Consider the following 25,538-nt stretch of genomic DNA (forward strand, 5'->3'; position numbering starts at 1 on the left):
TCACTGAGTTAAAACTACTTCCTTCGCTGGATGAGACTGGGACCGATTAAAACCATGAGACTGGGACCGATTTCCCACTCACCTTGTTTTGGTCTCATTGCTCTTTTTCCCTGCGGGGCTGCTGCTGGATTTTGTACAAGCTGCCCCGAGCTGGCAAGTTGCCCCGTCCTTTTCAAGTTCCCTCCACAGCAGACAGAAACCGGTTTTCAGAGGATCCTGCCTACTGTGGAGGGAACTTGAAAAGAGGTGGAGCAACTCGCTGGTCCGGGGCAGTTTCTGTGAAATCCAGCAGCAGCCCCGCGGAGAAAAGGAGAGTGAGAGCGGCTTAAGTTTAGTGGGAAATCGGTCTCAATCCAATCTCAGAAAAGTTTAACAGAGACAACCAGTTTTAGTACAGAAAGCAGCTGTTGGGTAGATAAAATTCGGTTTTCTGTTAGAGGAATAGAAAGGAGCCCCTTTTGAACACTGAAAAAAATAACATGTTGGGAATTGCAGGATCTGCACAGGTAAAAACCAGGTGGGTCAGAGTCTGTAGTAAGGAGGAGAATTAGGTGAGTCTGAGCAAAAAATAAGTATGGCTGGAACAAACCCACAGTGATTACAAGGTAGAAAAAACAGCTCCATTCCCAAGATGAGGAATGTCAAGACGGTGAAAAGAAGTTTCGTCCAAAATGGGATTCTGTTGATTTTTACGAACCAAACGAGGTAAAGCAGTTCAAATTCCAGCAATGTCTGAGATCATGACAGCTTTGGAGAAGTTAGTAAGCAAGAGACGTAACGAAACGACAGTTCGGGAAATACTTACGAGCCACAGAGAAGTTATTTAAGGGGGACTCCCGTTGGTCGACATCTTGTGGCTGCTCTTTGTAGCCGATAAACGTCCCATCGTTCTTCAACAGGAAATACCTTGGCCTCCATGTTTTAATGTACTCTCCTGCAGGGATGAGAAAAGGAGGGGAGGAATTGGTAACTGTGAAAGATCTTTACTGTCGCTAATACAATCAGTGCATGATGATGATTCAACGGTAAGGCATCTGTTATTACTAGAGCTCAGAGAATCGTTGAAATGGCAAAGTTCACGAAAAGTATCCAAAGAGAAAGCGTAGAATGAATGCATGGAATGTTCCGAAGGAGTACCGTCTCCTGTAGTTAACTTTTAGAAATCTGGTTATAATTTTGTATCGACAGAAAGCTCAGCCTGTCCCACTCTAGCACGACCAGAGATACAGAGGACAGGACATAGCTGTGCAGAAGTACATGGAATAATTGGGGTTGCCCAGGGGCAGGAGAAGGAGTTAGGTACCCACATAAAAAGTAGTCATGAGCAGGGCTTTTTTTTTTTGTAGCAAGAACTCCTTTGCATATTAGGCCACACACCCCTGATGTAGCCAATCCTCTCAGAGCTTACAGAGCTCTTCTTACAGGGCCTACTGTAAGCTCCAGGAGGATTGGCTATATCAGGGGGGTGCGGCCTAACATGCAAAGGAGTTCCTACTACCAAAAAAAAAACCCTGGTCATGAGTTAAATCTTTACTTTGCTCTGTGTAAGTAAAGAGTTTATATTATGAACTCTCTCTTTCTCATATAAAGCTGAGAGGGGGCCATGGCTCAGTGATAAGAGTATCTTCTTTGCATGCAGAAGGTCCCAGATTCAATCCCTGGTATCTCCAGAAAAAATGATCAGGTAGAACTTGATAGCCAGGCCTTGTCAACTCTCAGAAACTAAGCAAGGTCAGGTCTGGCTAGTATTTAGATCGGAGACTACCAAGGAATACCAGGGTCATGACGCAGGGGGAGAAAATGGCAAACCACCTCTGAACATCTCTCACCTTGAAAACCCTATGAGGTCAGCACGTCAGCAATGACTTGACAGCAAAGCAAAGATACAAAACAAAACAAAAAAAGGTGATGCGAAAGACCATACCTGGGACCCGGGAGAGCTGCTGCCAATCAGAACAGACAATACTGACATCAACAGGCCAATGGTCTGACTCAGTAAAAGGCAGCTTCATGTGTTTGTGTGCTTCCGATTACTTGGTCTACCTAGCTCAACGCTATCGGCTCTGATGGACAACATTTCTTCTGGGCTGCAGGCAGAGAGAGGTATTTGCACAGTAATACATGCTGCCCCAAATCATTTACTTATTCAGAATGTTTGTGTCCACTTTTGTTCTGAGCATGCCAGGACGCTCAGCTAGCGAAACATAAAAGCAGTTTGATAAGGCAAACATTTTAACAGTCTATAAGGTATAAAACATTTTTTTAAAAAAAACAATCTAAGAACACTTTATTTCCCCACCAACAGGGTATTCCCTCTTTGTCTGGGTTACCTCCAAAGCTTTCTGGAACAAACTGTTTTCTGCAGCCACACTAGAGAGCTAAGAGGACAGATGAACAGCTTTATACTGAAACAGATCATCGGTCCAGCAAAATCAGTATTGTCTACTCAGACTGACAGGAGCTCTCCAGGTTGTCAGGCAGAGGTCTTTCCCATCACCTACTGCCAGATGTTTCAACTTGGGATGCTGGGGATTGAACCTGGGACCTTCTGCATGCCCAGCGGATGCTCTACCATTGAGCCACAGTCCCTCCCTTCTAGGAGGCTGTTCGAGATGTAGAAAAAGCTACTGAGAATGCTTGAGCCCACACTGTCCTGACCATATGAAGAAGAAGAGATTGGATTTATACCCCGCCTTCCCTCGGAGTCTCAGAGTGGCTCTTTTTCCCTTCCCCTCCCCACAACAAACACCCTGTGAGGGAGGTGGGGCTGAGAGGGCTCTCCAGAACTGCTCTTGAGCAGAACAGCTCTGAGAGAGTTATGACTGAGCCAAGGTCACTGCAGCACTTGCTTGTGGAGAAGTGAGGAATCGAACCCGGTTTTGGAGAGCCAGTTTGGCGGAGCAGTTAAATGCGCAGACTATTATCTGGGTTTGATTCCCTACCAAACTGCTCTGTAAGACAAGGCTGGTACTGACTGCAGGCCTGGAGAAGGAAAATGAAGCTGCCCTACAGAAACATGCTGGGAGAGGCGATCTATCAAGTATTTGAGCCCAAGTCGTGAAGGGATTTAACAATAAGTACCAACAACCTGAGGAGGGAAGTTGACCCAGTATGGCATGATCTCAAAAGCTAAGCAGGGTCAGTACTTGGATGGAAGACCACTGCTGAGGAAGGAAGTGTCAAACCACCTCTGCTTCTCACTTGCCTTGAGAATGCCACTTGCTGGGCTCACTGTAAGTCAGCTGCGACTTGGTGGCACTTTACACGCACACCTTGAGTTGGATCAACAGCTAGGAAAGGGACTTAAAACAGGAGTGATCATAGGTCATCTTGTAGAAAAATAGGTGGTGGAGCTCATTAGCATAACTCTTTAGCATATGCCACCCCCTCCAGCCAAAAGCAAACTGAGGCAAGAAAGAAGAGCTCTGGGCGAGCGAGGTCTGCTTGGGCTGGCTAGAGATCCAGCCAGCTCAAGCAGGCCTCACTCACCTGGGGCTCTCTTTGGCTGCCCCCCCCCAGTCAAAAGGCCAGCAAGCCACCCACCACTCAAAATCACATAAGAAGTGGAGAAAGGGTGGCACGGGCTTCTCCAGAGTTTAATGAGGGCTTCTGGGGATGCGGCAAAGCTCCTGCTGGCTGGCTGGCTCCCTGCTGTCCTAATCCAGGGATTGTTATGCAGCTGCACCTACTCTTCAATGGACAAGGTAGGTGGGGGGGGGGGAGGAGGGGGATGTCAGAAAGGTTCAGAAGCTGTGCTCCTGTGAGCTCCTGCTGAATTCAAGGCCTGGGGGTGATATGGTCCTGCCAGCTAGCTCCAGATGGCGAATGGCCTGCCATGTTTTGCAATAGCTGCCGTTTCCAGACGGTCTTCAAGGGCAGCCCTATATAGAGCATCTTACAGTAATCTAGCCTCAAGGCTACTGAAGCATGGATGAGTGTGGTCAGATATGATGCCTGAAAACAGAAGACATCTTCTGAACTGGATCTTGCTGGGAGGGAACTTTTTTGTTTTTGTTTTTTTGCTGTCCCCTGTTTCTCCAACAAGAGACCACAACCCAGCAAAACTACCAATGAGAACTGCAGAGCATTGATGCTAGGAAGCACATTCCCTTTTAAATCCCTTCCACCAGCATCAACCCTATCTTATCTGGATCCAGATGTCAGGTCCTGTAGTTACAGCCTTCTGCTAGCAAAGCATACATTCTGCCATTTTTGAACCCCCAGCCCCACTCAGGGCTATTTTTTGTAGCAGGAGCTAATTTGCATATTAGGCCACACACCCCTGATGTAGCCAATCCTCCAAGAGTTTGTTGTTGTTCAGTCGCACAGTTGATTCCGACTCTTTCCGACCCCATGGGCCAAGTCACGCCAGGCCCCCTGGTCTTCCACGATCCTCTGAAGTATGCTCAAATTCGTGTTCGTTACATCAGTAATGCTGTCCAGCCATCTCATCTTTTGCTGTCCCCTTTTTCTTTTGCCTTCTGTCTTTCCCAGCATCAGGATCTTCTCCAGGGAGTGCTCCCTTCTCATTCGGTGGCCAAAGTATTTGAGCTTCAGCTTCTGACCTTCCAGGGAACAGTCTGGGTTGATTTCCCTTAGGACTGACTGATTTGGTCTTCTTGCAGTCCAAGGGACTCTCACGATTCTTCTCCAGCACCACAGCTCGAAAGCATCTATTCTTCTGCACTCATCCTTCCTTATGGTCCAGCTCTCACAGCCATACATTGCTACTGGGAATACCATCGCTTTGTCTATATGGACTTTTGTTGGCAGGGTGATGTCTCTACTTTTTATTATGCCACTTAGAGGGCTCTTAGTACAGGGCCTATTGTAAGCTCCAGGAGGATTGGCTACATCAGGGGTGTGTGGCCTAATATGCAAAGGAGTTCCTGCTACAAAAAAAGCCCTGGCCCCACCCGTGCAGGAAAGAGAAGTGCTGTACTTTAAGAAAATGGCTGCGCTGAAGCAAAAACCTGCCCTCCGACCCGGACATTGAGTCCGAACGGGCCACAACTCTCCAGGAGGCTGCAATAGCAAAACGGAGTCCACCAGGGGGCCTCCCTCGACACACACTGACGTTTTATCAGTGTGAACACGCCCTCGTATAGGATAGTTTTGAAGATACCATAATTAAATCCTGCTTACAACGATATAATTGGACAGCTGCTTGCTTTTAAAAAAACTTGTCATAAATATATAACAGAAGATTGGTTTAAAAGTGTCAGAAAAGAGTTACTGCCGTTTCGGTGCAAAGGTCATCAACACGTCAGTAAACAGGTCAGAGAGCATGTAACTGAAATAGTAAATGACAGAGTGCCCCTAGAATCCATTGGGGCATATGTGTTTGTTCTACTTGGGCACCTGGGTCTCTCCCTCCCCCTCCTTAGTGCAGAGAGCCAGTTTGGTGTAGTGGTTAAGTGCGCAGATTCTTATCTGGGAGAACCGGGTTTGATTCCCCACTGCTCAACTTGCAGCTGCTGGAATGGCCTTGGGTCAGCCATAGCTCTGGCAGAGGTTGTCCTTGAAAGGGCAGCTTCTGGAAGAGCTCTCTCAGCCCCTCCTACCTCACAGGGTGTCTGTTGTGGGGCGGGGGGAAGGTAAAGGAAATTGTGACCCACTCTGAGACTCTGATTCAAAGAGAGGGGTGGGGTACAACTCTGCAGTCTTCCTCCTCCTCCTCCTCCCCAGTTTTGCTCTCAAAAAGCAGCACTGCTCTCTTCCAATCTTCTCGTGAAACTTCAAAATCCTAAAGGTAAGGTTAGAGATGAAGTACAACTTTGCAGGGCTTTTTTTTTTTGTCGCAGGGACTCCTTTGCATATTAGGCCACACCCTCCTGATGTAGCCAGTCCTCCAAGAGCTCTTAGTACAGGGCCTACTGTAATCCAGGAGAATTGGCTACATCAGGGGGTGTGGCCTAATATGCAAAGGAGTCCCTGCTACAAAAAAAGCTCTGAGTACAGGAAGAGTCCCCACTGTACGTCCATTATCAAGCTGTCTTCTCTCCCCTTAGGTTTGGGGAACTGTCTTCCAGAACAACTTTCACAATGGCATTTTCTTTCTCTTCCTCCAAACCCCTCCTTAAAAATCTGCCTTTTTCTTGAAGCCTTTGGTACAAACCCCAACCGAAATTAAAACTGGAAACAGACATGCTGCTTCTCACACGGCTGCTGGATTGTGCGTGTGAAACGCAGAAAACCAGCAGTCAATGCTCTTGCAGTTGCTTCCTAAATGACGGAAGGTTTTCCAGCAAGGCAGATTTCCAGCTGAATTTCAACCTTTTTGCACATTTTAGATGGAAACATAAGTACGTGTGAATGCAATGAATGCATTCTCTCTTTGTTCCTGACATGTCAAATATGCTAAGCTGATTCAGTTTTCTGTAAACCTAGTCCTTTGCTTCTTAGACAACTTTTCATATTGACGGTACCGACTTGGCGCTGTGTAATCCGCTTTGCCAACATAGGATGGATCGACTCAACAAAGGAAGCCTCAGTTTGCAAGACTGGAGCAAGGCTGTTAACAACCGAACATCTGGGAGGTCATTAATTCGTAGGGTTGTCATAAACTGGAAATGACCTGACAGCACTTAACGCGCATACATGAATGTACATTTTGGTGTAGAGCCAGTTTGGTGTAGTGGTTAAATGTGCAGACTCTTATCTGGGAGAACTGGGTTTGATTCCCCACTCCTCCACTTGCACCTGCTGGAATGGCCTTGGATTAGCCAAAGCTATAGCAGGAGTTGCCCTTGAAAGGGCAGCTGCTGTGAGAGCTCTCTCAGCCCCACTCACCTCACAGGGTGTCTGTTGTGGGGGAAGGAGATAAAGGAGATTGTAAGCCACTTTGAGTCTCTGATTCAGAGAGAAGGGTGGGGTATAAATCTGCAGTCTTCTTCTTCTACGTCAACTGAATCAGACCCTTGGTCCATCAAAGTCAGCATTGTCTGCTCAGACTGGCAGCTGCTCTCCAGGGTTTCAGGCTGAGGTCTTTCCCATCGCGTACTGCCAGATTCTTTTAACTGGAGATGCTGGGGACTGAACCTGGGACCTCCTGCGTGCCAAGCAGAGGCTCTACCACTAAGTTGTACCCCCCCACACACACAATCTGCTTTGAGTCTCAGCGAGAAAGACACATAATACAATAAATAAAATCAGATCTCTCTTCCCATTGCTGATTCTCGTACATTGCCTGTTTGACTGCAACTCCTTGAGCCAGAGACCTTCACGGATGTTGAAAACGAACAGGCTGGGGACCTGTGATATTTGCCTCATTGCTGATGTCAGGGCTGGGACAGCTTCCAGCAGCCACCACCCCACTGCCTCATAGCCAGCTCCGCAGAGGGAGGAAGGCTCTTCTATTTGGGGGGGGGGGACTGAACCCCCCAATGTATTTTTAAGATGTCAGATCTGGCCTTTACTAGTCTAAGGTTCCAAGCTATGCACGCAGCGGTCCATCGGGGACTTTTAAAAAATGTGCCTTCCCCATTACGATGTTGCGTGCGTGTGGTTCAGGAGAAATAAGATGAACTGATTCACTATATTTTGAAATGTCCCCTTCATCGTGAACCCCAAAATAAATGTATTGCTAATATGTTATTCTTGCATGAAGGAGCTTCAGACCTGGAAAAAGTAATAGTTTCGCTTGCAGATGAGGCTGGCTATGTCTCTAACAGAGTTGCTTTGCTTGCACGGGCTGCGAGAAGGATTTTTTTGTTGTTCAGTCACACAGTCGAGTCCGACTCCCCGCATACACACACACGCCCAACAGGAACTCATTTGCATATTAGACCACACCACTCATTTGCATATTAGACCACACCACCTGATGTCACCATTGTTTCACAAAGAGGTTTTCTGAAGAAAAAGCCCTTCTCAAAGATTTCAGGTTTTCACGGCTGGTAACATCATTAGGGTTCGTAGAATCTTTCGGGCTCAAGTGCCGTGTTCTACAGGAGAAAGTTTTCCTGCAACGCCACTGAGGATGTTCTCCGCAGCTGAGAACGAAACGTCTGGAAGGAAAACTTTCTCCAGTAGAACACGGCACTTGAGCCCGAAAGATTCTACAAACCCTAATAAAAAGCCCTTCAGTAGCTCATTTGCATATTAGGCCACACCCCTGATGCCAAGCCAGCCGGAACTGCATTCCTGCTCAAAAAAACTGCCCTCCTGACTGGTATGATTTTTGCAATACTGTAATATTGTGAATTCTGTTGAACTGTTTTTAATATTGTAACAATGTTAAGACCTATGGTCAATATGTTACAATAAAATCATACACTGTCATACAAGATGTCAGATCTTTTCTGCAAACATTGGGGGTTCCCCAAGTTTACAGAAACATGTTTTGTTGCGTAAGTGTGCCCCTAATCTTAGGATTTTGATTTCCGCAGATGGGGCCACACTCGAGAAATCCGTATCTAGATAAATCCCCCTTCTGACAAAAGCCAATTATGACTCAATGTCAAATGGCCCTTTGAACCCAGGGGATTTTGGAGCATTTGGGAAAGCACCCTGTGAACTGAGGGACAAGCAGGTGTGATGGTTACACAAGAACATCCACTTGTGCACACTCCTGTGATTCTACCTTTAATTCTCAAATATCCCCTCCCCAGCCCACAGTACAACAGCAGTTCTGCTGCATCCAATTTACAACTCTAAACTCCCCTATCTACGGGGAGCAGCCTTTGGCAGAGTTCTGTGGGCTGAGAGGCAAAGCCAGTAGGACACACATGAAAATTAAGGGTAGGGTCCAGCCAACAATTTTTTCCTGAGGTTCTTCCTTTACATGGGAACCCCCCCCCCCCACACACACACACCTTTTACTTCAATGTGCTTGACTACGGGCCAAGTCTGCGTTAAAAATTCAGGTTTCAGTTTAAAGCAGGTTAAAAGTCTTTTTATGGTAACCACATAAAAGGCAATGCAAAAAGGAGAATGAGAGGTACTGAAGCATTTCAAACACCACCGTTCTCCTCCTCCTCCTCCGCTCGTATGTCTAATTCAGTGAAGAATCCGGGCACATAAACGAGGATGTACATACATTTCTGGGCCTGATGCACCAGAAAATCAGTTAGGGAGATCAAAGTCAAGGGGATAAATTCATCCCCTCTTCCCTGTACATGCTGATCAGGGTTATTGCAAATTACACAGCAGAGGCTAAATATACCAGGGGCTGGGGGGGGGGGGGCTCACAGTTACCTCTGGAACAATATGAAATAGAAATGTTAACTGAGAACCTGAGTATTTATTCTGAATTCTGAGAATTTTACTTTTAAAACCACTGGCTTGAGTTATTCCACCCCACCCCAAATACGAGATGATGTATGGGAGAAAACATCTACAGTAGCATGAACTAGCAAACAGCTCTTGTAAAAAGGTAACACAGTTCCCTGTTAACTTCTTTATCTGCTTGCATTTCCTTTTAAATGCTCGATTATGTGCCCAGAACGCATTTGAAAATCCTGTCCAACCTAAAAAAAAAAAAGATTGCAGCAGATGTCCTACGTATTATTTTTTCTGCTATTGTCATTTTTCATACTGACAAGTGGAGAATTTCCCCCCCCTTACATTTACATTTTGCAGTGCAAGTATTTTAAAACAATGGTTTATTTCGCTAATTGGCCGGCTGCTTTCACAAACCAAGAGTCACCCGTAAGTAAAGAGACACAAAGCCTGACCTTTTGGTTTCAGGGCCCTCACTGCTGCCCACCTCAGGGCCAAAACAGATGTGCGCCAGGAGTTTGGTGGTGGCAGCTATTGCTGCCACCAGCAAGTCACAACTGACTTATGGTGACCCCGTAGAGCAGGGGTCTTAAATATGCGGCCCGGGGGGGGGGGCGGATCAGGCCCCAAGAGGACGCTTATGAGGCCCGCGAGCAAGTCTGCTTCCTTCTCCTTCTCTCTTGCTTCCTTCTGCATCACAGCTTGCTTTGCTAGGCTTACTGAATTTCACAGGAGCTACTGAGCAAAGCCTCTATCTTCTCCATTGGCTGAGGCTCCTTCCTTGGAGAGGAAGGGGGGAGAGGGAAAGCTTGCTTTGCAAGGCTCTCTCAATCACACAGCAGAACTTAGCCAAACCTCTCTTCCTTCTATTGGCTGAGGCCCCTCCCCCTCCTTGTCCCCTGGGGAGGGAGGGAAAGAGCCAGAGTTTCCTTTGCCAAGTTCCCTTGATCCCACAGAAGAGATACAAAGAAAACACCTTTTTAAAAAAAGCTGCTCTATGTCCTTTATAAAGATTGTATCTCTGCTTCCTGGCATGACATTTTATGACACACATGGACCAGCACAACAAGGTCTCCCTTATGTCAGATCTGTCCCTCGTAACAAATGAGTTTGACACCCCTGCCATAGGGTTTTCAAGGCAAGAGGTGTTCAGAGGTGGCTTGCCATCGCCTGCCTCTGCATTGCAACCCTGATCTTCTTTGATGGCCTGCCTCCCATCCAAATATTGAGCAGAGCTGACCCTGTTTAGCTTCCGAGATCGAATGAGATCAGCCAGCCTGGCCTATCCAAGTCAGGACTCCGCGTCTGGAGCCCCCCGTAACTTTGAAACACAAATTTCTCGAGAGAGCCAGTTTGGTGTAGTGGTTAAGTGTGCGGACTCTTATCTGGGAGAACCGGGTTTGATTCCCCACTCCTCCCCTTGCAGCTGCTAGCATGGCCTTGAGTCAGCCATAGCTCTGGCAGAGGTTGTCCTTGAAAGGGCAGCTGCTGTGAGAGCCCTCTCCAGCCCCACCCACCTCACAGGGCGTCTGTTGTGGGGGAGGAAGGTAAAGGAGATTGTGAGCCGCTCTGAGACTCTTCGGAGTGGAGGGCGGGATATAAATCCAATATCTTCATCTACCTCACAGGGTGCCTGTTGTGGGTGAGGAAGGTAAAGGAGATTGTGAGCCGCTCTGAGACTCTTCGGAGTGGAGGGTGGGGTATAAATCCAATATCTTCATCTACCTCACAGGGTGTCTGTTGTGGGGGAGGAAGGTAAAGGAGATTGTGAGTTGCTCTGAGACTCTTCGGAGTGGAGGGCGGGATATAAATCCAATATCTTCATCTACCTCACAGGGTGCCTGTTGTGGGTGAGGAAGGTAAAGGAGATTGTGAGCCGCTCTGAGACTCTTCGGAGTGGAGGGTGGGGTATAAATCCAATATCTTCATCTACCTCACAGGGTGTCTGTTGTGGAGAAGGAAGGTAAAGGAGATTGTGAGTCGCTCTGAGTCTCTTCGGAGTGGAGGGTGGGATATAAATCCAATATCTTCATCTACCTCACAGGGTGTCTGTTGTGGGGGAGGAAGGTAAAGGAGATTGTGAGTCGCTCTGAGACTCTTCGGAGTGGAGGGTGGGATATAAATCCAATATCTTCATCTACCTCACAGGGTGTCTGTTGTGGGGGAGGAAGGGAAAGGAGATTGTGAGCCGCTCTGAGACTCTTCGGAGTGGAGGGCAGGATATAAATCCAATATCTTCATCTACCTCACAGGGTGTCTGTTGTGGGGGAGGAAGGTAAAGGAGATTGTGAGCCACTCTGAGACTCTTCGGAGTGGAGGGCGGGATATAAATCCAATATCTTCTTCTTCTTCTTCAAGCACGAGGGGCTCCGATGCTCTCCCCAAGGGAGATCTGTAAAAATTGCTTGGAGTTGTACAATTTCCTTTCCCTTCCCCTCCCCACAACAGATGTCCTGTGGGGGAGGGGGGCTGAGAGAGCTCTGATGGAAACTGCTCTTAAGAGGAACAGCTCTGTGAGAACTTGTGACTGGCTCAAGGTCACATCAGCAGGTGCCTGTGGAGAAGTGGGGACTCAAATCGCTACACTTAACCACTACACCAAACTGGCTGAAGTTCCCCACAGCTGATGTGTAGTTGCAGGGAAAGTCAAGAGTCATGTGTGTTTCCCTGATCCGCATAGCCCAGGCAAGCCCGATCTTGTTAGATCCCGGAAGCTAAGAGGGGTCAACTCTGGTTAGTGCTTGGATGAGAGACTTCCTTGGAATATCAGCAGTTGGGAGGACGGGGGCAGGCTTTGCTCAGCCACCTCTCTGAATATTCTCCAGGCCCCCAATTAGAGATCAGTCACCAGAGGTTGACATGACTTCCAGATGCAGACACACACACACACCACAAAAAATACACAAATACTCCCCCCAAAAAGTGTTTGTGTGTGTTTTGACCCTCAGCTCTGGAAGTTCACTGGGTGACTTTGGGCAAATCACATACACTCATATGAGGGGTCTGTTGAGGGATCTGGAGACCAAGTCCTATGAGGAAAGGTTGAAGGAGCTGGGGATGTTTAGCCTGGAGAGCAAGCGGCTGAGAGGTGATATGATCACCATCTTCAAGTACTTGAAAGGTTGTCATATAGAGGATGGTGTGGAATTTTTTTCTGTGGCCCCGGAAGGCAGAACCAGAACCAATGGGTTGAAATTAAATCAGAAGAGTTTCTGGCTCAACATTAGGAAGAACTTCCTGACCGTTAGAGATTCCTCAGTGGAACAGGCTTACTTGGGAGGTGGTGGGCTCTCCTTCCTCGGAGATTTTAAAACAGAGGCTAGATGGCCATCTGACAGCGATGAAGATCCTGTGAATTTGGGGTAGGTATTTGTGGGTTTCCTGCATTGTGCAGGGGGTTGGACTAGATGACCCTGGAAGTCTCTTGATTCTGTGATTCTATGACCCGCCTCACAGGCAAGGGTGGAGAGGAGACCCAGGGCTTTTTTTGTAGCAGGAACTCCTTTGCATATTAGGCCACACACCCCTGATGTAGCCAATCCTCCAAGAGCTTACAGGGCTCTAAGTACAGGGCCTGCTATAAGCTCCAGGAGGATTGCCTACATTGGTGGGATGTGGCCTAATATGCAAAGGAGCTCCTGCTACAAAAAAGGCCCTGAGAAGACCCAGGTATGTGGCCCTGCACATCTTGAAAGGAAAGTAGATATGTGCTAAATAAACGGATTAAAAAAATAAGATGAGAAACTCAAGAGGAATTCCACCCAGACTGCTGTTTGCTATACAGGTTGTGTGGGTTATGTGCAGTTAAGACGTTTATGAGTTCAGGTGACCCTAGGATTTAACGACTTCCAAAAAGGTCCTATCAACAACTTTCCTCAGGCCTTGTAAAGCGAGGGCCATAGTTTCCTTTATTGAGTCAATTCATCTTAGGTTATAAAGCAGGGTGGCCAAACTGCGGCTCGGGAGCCACATGTGGCTCTTTCACACATAGTGTGTGGCTCTCAAAGCCCCTTCCACCAGCCTGGAGAAGGCAATTCTCCCATTAAACCAATTCTCCAAGCCAAGCCAGCCAGCTGCTTGAAGAATGCATTTAAAGTTAAAGATGCTTTCTTTCCACCACTCCCTCCCCATCTTCCTTCCTTCCCTCCTTCCTGTTGAGAGCCAGTTTGGTGTAGTGGTTAAGCATGTGAACTCTTATCTGGGAGAACTGGGATTGATTCCTCACTCCTCCACTTGCAGCTGCTGGAATGGCCTTGGGTCAGTCATAGCTCTCGTAAGAATTGTCCTTGAAAGGGCAGCTTCTGGGAGAGCTCTCAGCCCCACCCACCTCACAGGGTGTCTGTTGTGGGGGAAGAAGATAAAGGAGATTGTAAGCTGCTTTGAAACTCTGATTCAGAAAGAAGGATGGGGTATAAATCTGTTCCTTCCTTCCTTCCTTCCTTCCTTCCTTCCTTCCTTCCTTCCTTCCTTCCTTCCTTCCTTCCTTCCGGCTTTCAAACATCTGACATTCATGTCTTGCGGCTCTCAAACATCAGACATTTACTCAGGGGTCATTTTTTAGAAAAACAGGTGGTGGAGCTCATCCAGGAATCGTTATGCAGTTGCACCTCCTATTCAGTGGACAAGGTAAGTAGGTGGGGAGGAGGAAGGGGAACCCTCAGAAAGGTTCAGGAGCTGCGCTCCTGTGAGCTCCTGCTGAATTCAAGGCCTGCATTAGAAGAGCCCTCCATCCCAGGAGACCATCCACACCAAATCCCGAGCCACACACAAATGTGGGTACAGCCTTCCTGCCCTACATAAAATCTGTCACCGACCGCATTGGCAAAATTCTCAAACGCCATAATGTTGACACAGTTTTCAAGCCCACACAACAGATCCGCCACATGCTGCGCTCGGCCAAAGATATGAGAGATCCACTTTCAACCCCTGGAGTCTACAAAATACCCTGCTCCTGTGGTGCAGTCTACATTGGCACTACCCAACACAGTATCAACACCCGTCTCACCGAACACAAGAGACACTGTCGCTTGTTTCAGCCAGAAAAATCAGCTGTAGCTGAACATGCACTTCAAGAAGGAGACCACGTCATCCACTTTGAAAGAACTGAAGTCCTTTCTACGGTCTCACATTATCATACCTGCCTGAACAGAGAAGCTATTGAGATTTACAAACACCAGCACAATTTTAACAGAAAGGAAGAAGGCATTTTCACCCACCAATCTTGGTACCCAGCTCTGCAAAACACCCTACAGACTATAAATTGCAGAAAGTCTCAGAACAACCAGCAAATTCCACAGAACAATCAGCACAGTCAACAACCATCTTCCTTATCTTCAAACCCCATCCAACCCTCCCAGCAATTAACACGGAACAATGGTCACATTCAACAGCCAGTTTCCTTATCACTACCCTTCCACGAAGCCCCACCAAACAATGGGCACATCCACAAAACAATTGCCCTTTCATCACACCCCCTCCAGCCTAGAAATAGCAGCTCTCCAGCAGCCCTGGCCCCCACACAATGCACAGCAGCCAAGAAGGTCTGAGCGCCTGCTCCGGCTGCAACGCCACTGAGGATGTTCTTCGCAGCTGAGAACGAAACGTCTGAAAGGAAAACTTTCTCCAGTAGAACACGGCACTTGATCCCGAAAGACTCTACAAACCCTAATGATGTTACCAGCCATGAAAACCTGAAATCTTTATAAGTCCCTTTACTAGAATACCAGAACAAGTTGCTAGTTCTCCAGACCGGAGAGAGACATTTGAAAACATACCAGAAGAAGCTATGATTCAGGCAACCTTCAGAGCCATAGCCCCCTCCCACCCCTGAGTTCAGCAGGTGATAAGTCCATGGCTGCTACACTGTTCCTACCCCCTCCCAAAAAAGAAGTCAAACACCTCAAAATTCTACTAAACACCTAGAGTTCTAGGATGAAAGTGCACAAAAAGCAGAATGAATTCATCCACTCACTACAGTCGTCTTCAGAAGCACTGTTTGAACATATGAAGCTGCCTTATACTAAATCAGACCTTTGGTCCATCAAAGTCAGTATTGTCTTCTCAGACTGGCAGCGGCTCTCCAGGGTCTCAAGCTGAGGTTTTTTCACGTCTACTTGCCTGGACCCTTTTTAGATGGAGATGCCGGGGATTGAACCTGGGACCTTCTGCTTCCCAAGCAAATGCTCTACTACTGACCCACCGTCCCTCCCCAATGAAGGATTCTGGTGAGCGCTAAAGCTTGTGTGGCATTTCACAAGAATTCGGTTTTTATGTGAATTTCGTTCTTAAGTTTTTGCTTGGACCTGACAACTTTTTATTCTGAGTTTTTATTCTCTGTTTCTTAACACAGTGTTCCATTTGCCCACCAGTTTGGGCCGCAAAATATGCACAATGCCTTCTTGGCTCCGTTTTGGGAACACAACCACACAGGTGCAAGCCACTATCAGCTGTGAACCGAGCCATGGCCAACAGTTTCCTGCATGGAATGAAACTGGATCATGCCAACATGGTCCTGCAGGAGCTTGTACTGCAGTCCTAAGCTCTGCTCACGACCTGAGTTCGATCCCGGCAGAAGCTGGGTTCAGGTAGCCGGCTCAAGGTTGACTCAGCCTTCCATCCTTCCGAGGTCGGTAAAATGAGTACCCAACTTGCTGGGGGGAAAGTGCACACGACTGGGGAAGGCAATGGCCAACCACCCCATTAAAAAGTCTGCCGTGAAAACATCGTGATGCGACGTCACCCTAGAGTCGGAAACAACTGGTGCTTGCACAGGGGACTACCTTTACCTTTAGTCTGATCTTAAGACCTTGGCCTGAGAAATCTGCCTTCTACCTGCCTTTTTAAATTGTTAACATCCAGCCTTTGTCTGGATGGCTCAGGCTAGCCTGATCTCATCAGATCTCAGAAACTAAATAGGGTCAACCCCGGTTAGTATTTGGAGGGGAGACCCCCCAAAGAAGTCCAGGATTGGTACACAAAGACAGGCAACAGCAAACCACCTCGTCTCTCTTCTTCCCTTGAAAATCCTACCAGGTCACCCTAAGTTAGTTGTGACTTGATGACGCTTTCCACCACCAATGTCCAACCTAATATGAACATATTATGAACATATGAAGCTGCCTTTTACTGAATCAGACCCTCAGTCCATCGAAAGTATTGTCCACTCAGACTGGCAGTGGCTCTCCAGGGTCTCAAACTGAAGTTTTTCACGCCTATTTGCCTGGACCCTTTTTAGTTGGGAGATGCCAGGGATTGAACCTGGGACGCTCTGCTTACTAAGCTGATGCTCTACCACTGAGCCACCGTCTCTCCCCAATGAAGGATTCTGGTGAGCTCTAAAGCTTGTGTGGCATTTCACGAGAATTCGGTTATTATGCGAATTTCGTTCTTAAGTTTTTGCCTGGACCTGACAACTTTTTATTCTGAAAACACCCAGATTTGCTTCCAACCCCAAGCCCCCTTTTTTTTTAAGATTCTCTCCAGCAAAACCAGGAGAAAAAACAGGTGGGGACAGGGAGGGCAGACTTGTTTCCAAGGGAATGCACCGAGAACCAGAACTTTAGGTGCTTTTCGAGGTTGGAGTCTATTCCTTGTGCGGCAAAGAAAAGAGAAGTGTGTGCACTTCCAAGCGTAGCACTCCTGCTTTTTATTAACAGTATATTTTAGGCCATTACTTAATTGCTTCTCCAAAATGTTACGGTTGACGTCGCTTAAAAAAAAAAATCGATGCTTCGTTTTAATTTCTCTCTGGCCACACTGCCCATTAACAGGCACTCTCGGCGGTAATAATTTACCGCATCAGGCTGGCAAGTAATCCCACTACGCCTTGCCATGCGCAAATCCAATTTTAACCTTTCAAACAAACAGGAAAAGAACACTGCAACTCAGAGCTAGGGTCAAAGCTCCTTTCATCAGATACAAGTAGAAATGGAGACTCCATTCTCACAGATCTCCATTCCTACTCGTCTGATGATCAGAGTCCTGCATCTCAAAAGCTTACACCCTGAAAATCTTGCTACTTAAGAGGTGCTACTTAAGAGCCAGTTTGGTGTCGCGGTTAAGTGTGCGGACTCTGATCTGGGAGAACCGGGTTTGATTCCCCACTTCTTTACATGCAGCTGCTGGAATCATAGAATCATAGAGTTGGAAGGGACCTCTAGGGTCATCCGACCCCCTACACAATGCAGGAAACTCACAAACACCTCCCCCCTAAATTCACAGGATCTTCATTGCTGTCAGATGGCCATCTAGCCTCTGTTTAAAAACCTCCAAGGAAGGAGAGCCCACCACCTCCCGAGAAAGCCTGTTCCACTGAGGAATCACTCTAACGGTCAGGAAGTTCTTCCTAATGTTGAGCCGGAAACTCTTTTGATTTAATTTCAACCCAATGATTCTGGTCCTACCTTCCGGGGCCACAGAAAAAAATTCCACACCATCCTCTATATGACAGCCCTTCAAGTACTTGGTGATCATATCACCTCTCAGCCACCTCCTCTCCAGGCTAAACATCCCCAACTCCTTCAACCTTTCCTCATAGGACTTGGTCTCCAGACCCCTCATCATCTTCGTCACCCTCCTCTGGACCCGTTTCAGCTTGTTTATATCCTTCTTAAAATGTGGTAACCAAAACTGAACACAATACTCCAGGTGAGGTCTTACCAGAGCAGAGTAAAGCGATACCATCACATCACATGATCTGGACACTATACTTCTGTTGATACAGCCCAAAATTGCATTTGCCTTTTTAGCCACCGCATCACACTGTTGACTCATGTTCAGTGTATGATCCACTAAGACCCCTAGATCCTTTTCGCACATACTACTGCTAAGACAAATCTCCCCCATTCTATAACCATGCATTGGATTTTTCCTACCTAAGTGCAGAACTTTACATTTATCCCTGTTAAAATTCATTTTATTGGTTTTAGCCCAGTTTTCCAGCCTGTCAAGGTCATCCTGTATCCTGTTTCTGCCGTATTCTGTGTTTGCAACCCCTCCCAATTTAGTATCATCTGCAAATTTAAGAAGCATTCCCTGTATTCCTTCATCCAAATCATTTATAAAGATGCTGAACAAAACAGGTCCCAGGACAGATCCCTGAGGCACTCCACTTGTCACTCCTCTCCAAGAGGATGAGGAACCATTCACAAGCACTCTTTGGGTGCGATCTGTCAACCAGTTACAGATCCACCTAACGGTAACAGGATCCAAACCACATTTTACCAACTTGTCAACAAGGATAGTATGTGGAAACTTATCAAAAGCCTTACTGAAATCAAGATAAACGACGTCTACAGCATTCCCCTGATCCAGCAAGGTAGTCACTTTCTCAAAAAAAGAGATCTGGTTAGTCTGACATGACTTGTTCTTGAGAAAACCATGCTGGCTCTTAATAATCACATCCATTCTTTCTAAATGTTCCAGGACTGACTGTTTGATTTCTTCTAAAACTTTTCCAGGTATAGACATCAAGCTGACAGGTCGGACCTTGGGTCACAGTCACAGTTCTTCCAGAAATGTTTTCTCAAGAGCAGCTCTCTCAGAGCTCTTTCAGCCCGACCTATCTCACAGGGTGCCTGTTGTAGGGAGGGGTAGGGAAAGGAGACTATAAACCAGGGGTGGCCAGACTTGCCTTAGGTAAGAGCCACATAGAATAAACATTAAATGTTTGAAAGCCACAAGTCAGGGAGGGAGGGGGGGAGGAAGGAAGGGAGGAAGGGAGGGAGGGAGGGAGGGAGGGAGGAAGGGAGGAAGAAAGGAAGAAAGGGAGGAAGGGAGGAAGGGAGGGAGGGAGGAAGGAAGGAAGGAAGGAAGGAAGGAAGGAAGGAAGGAAGGAAGGAAGGAAGGAAGGAAGGAAGGAAGGAAGGACAATGGGGGAGAGGGAAAGAACTTTAACTTTAAATAAATTCTTCAAGCTGCTAGCTGGCTTGGCTTGGCTAATGCCTTCTCCAAGCCAGTCAACGGGGTAGTGGGGCTTTCAAGAGCCACCCAATATGTGTGAAAGAGCCACATGTGGCTCCTGAGCCCTGCTGTAAATTGCTTTGAGACTCCAAGTGAAGGGTGGGATATAAATCCACTCCTCCTCCTCGACTCAAATCTAGCTATTCTACTGCAAATTAACACAGCTACCCTGAGATGAAAAACCTATAAGCTGTGACTTTATTGCATGGCTTGAGAGTTCTGGTCGAAGGAGCTTATTGTTAATGAAGCAACTACAAACCAGAACGACAGGGTCCGCTCTTTCAGGTGTTAAAATGGCAACTGTGGGTATACAGAAGCAAACAAACACACAAAGATGGCCCAAGTTTAACAGGCAGAATTTTTCTATCCCCGCCCTCAATTCCTTTCCACCCAGCTTCACCCCCTATCCTACCTCCCCCCCCCCCTCAAGTTGTTCCAACATCTTCCAAGATATGCCTCCCCGGAGAATTTGGACTCTGCCCCCGAACACTCCCCTACAGATGGCCCTCCTCCTCCCCCCCTTTCCCACGGACTCCCCCCTCCTCTGTGGTGCAGCCTGCCACCAATTCTCCCACCTGCTTTAATGCTCTTTTGCTTCTCAACCGTGCTGCCCCCACCCTGAACAAGCTGGCTCCCTCGAGCACGCTCAGCTCTGTGCATCACACACACACACAAAATTCTTTGGCTTGTGTTTTCTTTTTAAAGATGGGAGTTATGCAAAGCAAGGGTTTCTCTCCTTCTATACGTCCAGACACAAAGTGCAAGGAGCACCAAAAAACAAGGCACTCCCACAAAGAGACAAAAAGGGGTGGTGGTGAATGAACACACACACACGACATCTGAGTCTGGGTTTGTTTGTTCTACTCTTTTTTTAAGTGCTGCAGCTGGAAAATCTCAGGCTGGGTTCTCAGGTAAGCAAACGAACTGAACTGCACGTCAGCACGGTTTTCTTTATCAAGACAGAACACCAGCACTCAATGGTTCTTTGCTGGATAGGAAGAGGAGGAAGAGGAAGAAGAAGATGTCATTGGATTTATATTCCGCCCTCCACCCTGAATCTCAGAGTCCCAGAGCACCTCACAATCTCCTTTTATCTTCCTCCCCCACAACAGACACCCTGTGAGGTGGGTGGAGCTGGAGAGGGCTCTTACAGCAGCTGCCCTTTCAAGGACAACCTCTGCCAGAGCTATGGCTGACCCAAGGCCATTCCAGCAGGTGCAAGTGGAGGAGTGGGGAATCAAACCTGATTCTCCCAGATAAGAGTCCGCACACTTAACCACTACACCAAACTGGCTTTCTGGAAAAACTTGACTTCTCATAAAGGAACAAGCAGAAGAGTCGGGTGGGCAGGAACCAGCCATGAGACATAAGGAAAATTAAAGGAAGCATGAACATGGAAGGATGGAGTCAGCAAAAGAAGCAGGTGCCAAAATGGGTACAGATCTCAAGAGTTCTTTGGAAAGGGGCACTCCCAAAACTGCAGTCATGGAATCACAGAGTTGGAAGGGACCTCCAGGGTCATCTAGTCCAACCCCCTGCACAATGAAGGAAACTCACAAGTACTCCCTACCCCCCACACCCAATGACCTCTGTTCCATGCCCAGAAGATGGCACAAAAAAAAGTGGTAATCCTCTCCTTTTATCTTCACAACAGCCCTGTGAGGCAGAGCGTGTAGAACTTGGCCCAATGCAATCTAGTGAGCATCACAGCTAAGCCGGAATCTGAGTCTCTGTCTCCCTTGTATTAGCTCAACACAATGGTCCATGATGCCGTAGGAACCGGGGAGAACACTGCTTGGTCAAGGTATTCCATATCCCTTTCCGACTGGTCCTTTAAAGTGGTGAAGCCTGGGACTTAACTTGGGACCTTCTGCATGCAAAGCAGATACTCCACCACCGAGCCACGGCATTCCGCTTGTGACATGGTGGATTTGATTTAAATCACTATTAAGACTTTATTTAAATCATAGTTTTCTACATAAAGACTCTCTTTTACGGCCTGCTGCCATTATAGGTTTTCTCCTCCAGGGAAAGAATAATGTGATAAACCTCGGGTTATACACACAAAAGATCCAAAGTCTTGTATGGAGTATTCTGCTCAAAAAGTTTCATTTTTACTGCTTGCCCCTCCCACATCACACAAGTTCCTTCTTGTGCAGATCTATTCCACTCCAAGCAATCTTTTTCTATTCACTGAACTTTTTGAAACTTAGCACTTAAGGGGTTGATTCTGTGTATATAGGTTTGCAGAACAATGAGATTAAGGTCTTTTTCTCAACTTTTTCATTTTATAACATTTTTGCTGTGTGGAAGAGGCATGTGATCTCCGCAGACACAAATTACAGTTTTGAGAACTGCAAAACCAAGCATCTATGTTCTGTGATAATGTCTTGTAGACAGAGAAACTGCCCAGTAATCTTACAGAAAGCTCTGGAAAAGCGTGACATTGTGAATGGATTAATAGAATTTATTACCAAAAAATTTAAACACTGCATGAATATACAGCCTTATGCTTCAGAATTAAAAACTAATCCTTATTTCATGATGGAAGGACCTTTGGATGATAATATATTTTCCTCAAAAAAGCATTTTATTTTTAAAAAATCTGATTTAAATAACAAAAATCCGATTTAAATAAGAAAAATCCGATTTAAATCAAAAATCCGATGCTTTTTATTTATTTTTTTAATCATTGATTTTTATCCACCCTGGCTTGTGATGAAACAGCCACGCAATGACTGTCCTGTTCCTAAGCCCCAAGACATTTGCACCAAAAGGAAGTATTATGCGGAAGTCTGACTTCTTGAAGCAGGATTCGGCGCAACCCAGCGTCACACCTTCCATCCAGTCTTCCAGATTTTTGCGTGCAGCACCAACAATCCATATAAACACAAAGAAATAGACTTCCTCAAAAACAAAACACACAAAAAAAACAGAAAGAGGAAGAGACTTATACAAGAAGGAAAAACGCACAACTTTGTTTTGAGGTTATAGTACGTGCGCCTCTGAAAACGGGAAGGTAACACAGTCAGTCTTAAAAGTGTCATTTTGTGTGTGTCACGCTCTGTGGTGCTGCTTCCAACTTATGGTGACACTATGAATTAATGATCTCCAAACTGTTCTGTCGTTAACAGCCTTGCTCAGGTCTCGCAAACTGATGGCTCTGGCTTCCTAAGAACATAAGAGAAGCCATATTGGATCAGGCCAATGGCCCATCCAGTCCAACACAGTGGCCAAAAGAACCTCCAGGTGCCATCAGGCGGTCCACTAATGGGGCCAGGACACTAGAAGCCCTCCCACTGTTGCCCTCCCAAGCACCAAGAATACAGAGCATCAGTGCCCCAGACAGAGAGTTCCATCAATACCCAGTGGCTAATAGCCACTGATGGACCTCTGCTTCATATGCTTATCCAATCCCCTCCTATACAGAGTCAATCCATCTCATGTTGGGTCTTACTCTTTTCCTAACGCTTCAACTTTTCCTACCTTTATTGTCTTTTCCAGCTACTCTTCTCGTGATGTGACCAAAATATGATGTGTGTGTGTGTGTGTGTAAAATGCCATCAAGCCACAGTCAAGTTATGACCTCAGCAAGGGGCTTTCAAGGGAAGTGAGAAGCAGAGGTGGCTGGCCATTGTCTTCCTCTGCACAGCCTTCCTTGGAAGTTTCCCATCCAAGTATCGACCCTACTTGGCTTCAGAAACCTGACAAGATCAGGCTATACCAGGGAGATCAAACTTGCTTAATGTAAGAGCTACACAGAATAAATGTCAGCTGTTTGAGAGCCACACGTCAGAAACATGAGATATTTGAAAGCCACAAAAGGAAGGGAGGGAAGGAGGGAGGGAAATAGTGTGGGGAGGGAGGAAGAGGTAGAAAGAAAGCAACTTTAACTTTAAATGCATTTTCCAAGGCTTGGCTTGAAAACATTATTTAAAGGGACAAATGCCTTCTCCAAGCCAGCAGACAGGGCAGTGGGGGCTTGAGAGCCAAACAATATGTGTGAAAGAGCCACATGTGGATCCCGAGCCACAATTTGGCCACCCTGGTCTATACTATATGCTACCTTTCCTTCTGACCAAACTACAATAACCTCAGTTTAATCATTTTATCTTCAAGGGAGAATTCAGGCTTGATTCAGTATATGTCATTTTCAGGAATATTTTTTTAAAAAAATGTGGAGGATCCAGGACATTTTTTGTAGGAAAAGTCCAACAGGAACTTATTTGCATATTAGGCCACACCCTCTGATGCCAAGCCAGCCGGAACTGCGTTCCTGTGCATTCGTGCTCAAAAAAAGCCCTGGGAGGATCTATTCACATAGACACTTCCAGAGTCCACAAAAGGAGAAACCAACCTTTGTGGTCACTTGCGTTGTTTTTACCATCTTCTCATTAGAATCAGCCAAAAGAAACAAACAAACAGGGTTATAAAGGGGGGGGGGATAAATGTAAAGTTCTGCATTTAGGTAGGAAAAATCAAATGCATAATTATAGGATGAGGAAGACCTGTCTGGGCAGTAGTTTGTGCGAAAAGGATCTAGGGGTCATACTGGACCACACACTGAACATGAGTCAGCAATGTGATGCAGTAGCTAAAAAGGCAGATGCCATTTTAGGTTGTATCAACATATGTATAGTGTCCAAATCCCATGAAGTGATGGTATCGCTTTGCTCTGCTCTAGCTAGACCTCACCTAGATTATTTGGTTCATTTTGGGGCACCACAATTTAAGATGGATATAGCTGGAACGTGTCCAGAGGAGGGCAACAAAGATGGCGAGGGGTTTGGAGACCATGTCCTGTGAGGAAAGGTTGAAGGAGCTGGGTATGTTTAGCCTGGAGAGGAGACAACTGAGATATGATATGATCACCATCTTCAAGTACTTGAAGGGCTGTCATATAGGGGATGGTGCAGAGTTGATTTCTGTTGCTCCAGAAGGTTGGACCAGAACCAACAAGTTGAAATTAAATCAGAAGAGTTTCTTGCTCCTGAGTTTTAGGATCCTGGAGGTTTTTTGTTTTTGCCATATCTGGGCATGGAGCAGGGGTAACTTGGGGGGGGGGGGGGCATAGGGGAGGCATTTGTGAATATCCTGCATTGTGTAGGGGGTTGGACTAGAGACCCAGAAGGTCCCTTCCAACTCAACGATTCTATGATTCTAAAATGTCACAAAACAATGAGTGCCAGAGCTTTCAAGTTCCGCAGGGTTCTTCATCAGGGTGGATATTAAGCACAAAAGAGAGGGAAGGAGAGACACAAGGTGTTTCAAGGTTTGATGGGTGAGCCCCAGCATCTTCCATTGGTAGCTTTTGAAGCCCAGAAGGCTTGCAGACTTAGATCACCTGTTTCCATACGCAAATCGATTAGTCTCCGGATTCAATCCAAGATGTTAATGGTAACCTTCAAAGCCCTCAATGGCCTAGGACCCTCATACCTATGGGACAGCCTCTTCATTTTGGCGTAGTGGTTAAGCGCAGGACTCTTATCTGGAAGAACCAGGTTTGATTCTCCACTCCTCCACTTGCAGCTGCTGGAATGGCCTTAGGTCAGCCATAGCTCTCGCAGAGCTGTCCTTGAAAGGGCAGCTTCTGGGAGAGCTCTGTCAGCCCCACCTACCTCACAGGGTGTCTGTTGTGGAGGGGTGGGGGGTGGTAAAGGAGATTGTGACCACTGAGACTCTGAGATTCAGAGTACAGGGTGGGATATAAATCTAATAATAATAATAATAATAATAATAATAATAATAATTTCTTCTTCTTCCTATTAGACACCCCCCGCAGCGCTCTAGGGGACTTTTGCAGCTGCCTCACCCCAGGTTGGCTCACTTAGCTGTCACCAGGAGAAGGACCTTCTCAATGGTGGCCCCTATCTTGTGGAATGCACAGATAGCTTCCACAGGGCATGTAAAACTGAATTACTTAGGTTGGCCTGTGGAGGGTAACCACATGTTTGGGCTGTCCTAACAGTAGTATGTTGATAACCACATATTTTAATGTTAATATTTTATAACTGTTGTGTTGTTTTTACCTTGTTGGTTTTAATGTTGTAAGTCACTATGAGACCCTTTGGGTGAGAGGCAACTAAAAAAAATCTAATAAATAAATAAAATCAAAATGTCCTGGGATGGAGCAGGTAGTCTCTGCTTTAGAAAACAGACACAAGCGGCATAACAGGAAAGGAAAACCAAGCCCATAAAAAGCTTCCTTGTTATCATTAAAACTGTTCTCAGAAAAATTTACTTGTCCACAAAACTCATCCCAAATTCTGCTCCACTGTGGAGTTTGTGGTCAGCTCCTTTGCAACGCAAGTTCCCTGCAACAGTGGCTCAACATATTAGAAGAAGAAGAAGACTGC

The 25,538-nt window shown here is 46.5% G+C and overlaps 1 protein-coding gene across 1 annotated transcript in view; it reads right to left on the reverse strand.

Moving 5' to 3' along the window:
- Nucleotides 1–25,538, reverse strand: part of AKT1 (AKT serine/threonine kinase 1) — a 210,764-nt gene that overhangs the window by 93,803 nt on the left and 91,423 nt on the right. Inside the window, exon 3 of the mRNA XM_060263105.1 lies at nucleotides 806–934. Coding sequence (XP_060119088.1) covers nucleotides 806–934 — 129 coding nt within the window. The remainder of the gene's footprint in view (nucleotides 1–805; nucleotides 935–25,538) is intronic.

The sequence above is a fragment of the Heteronotia binoei genome, chromosome 21, assembly GCF_032191835.1.
Source record: "Heteronotia binoei isolate CCM8104 ecotype False Entrance Well chromosome 21, APGP_CSIRO_Hbin_v1, whole genome shotgun sequence".
Taxonomy (NCBI): domain Eukaryota; kingdom Metazoa; phylum Chordata; class Lepidosauria; order Squamata; family Gekkonidae; genus Heteronotia; species Heteronotia binoei.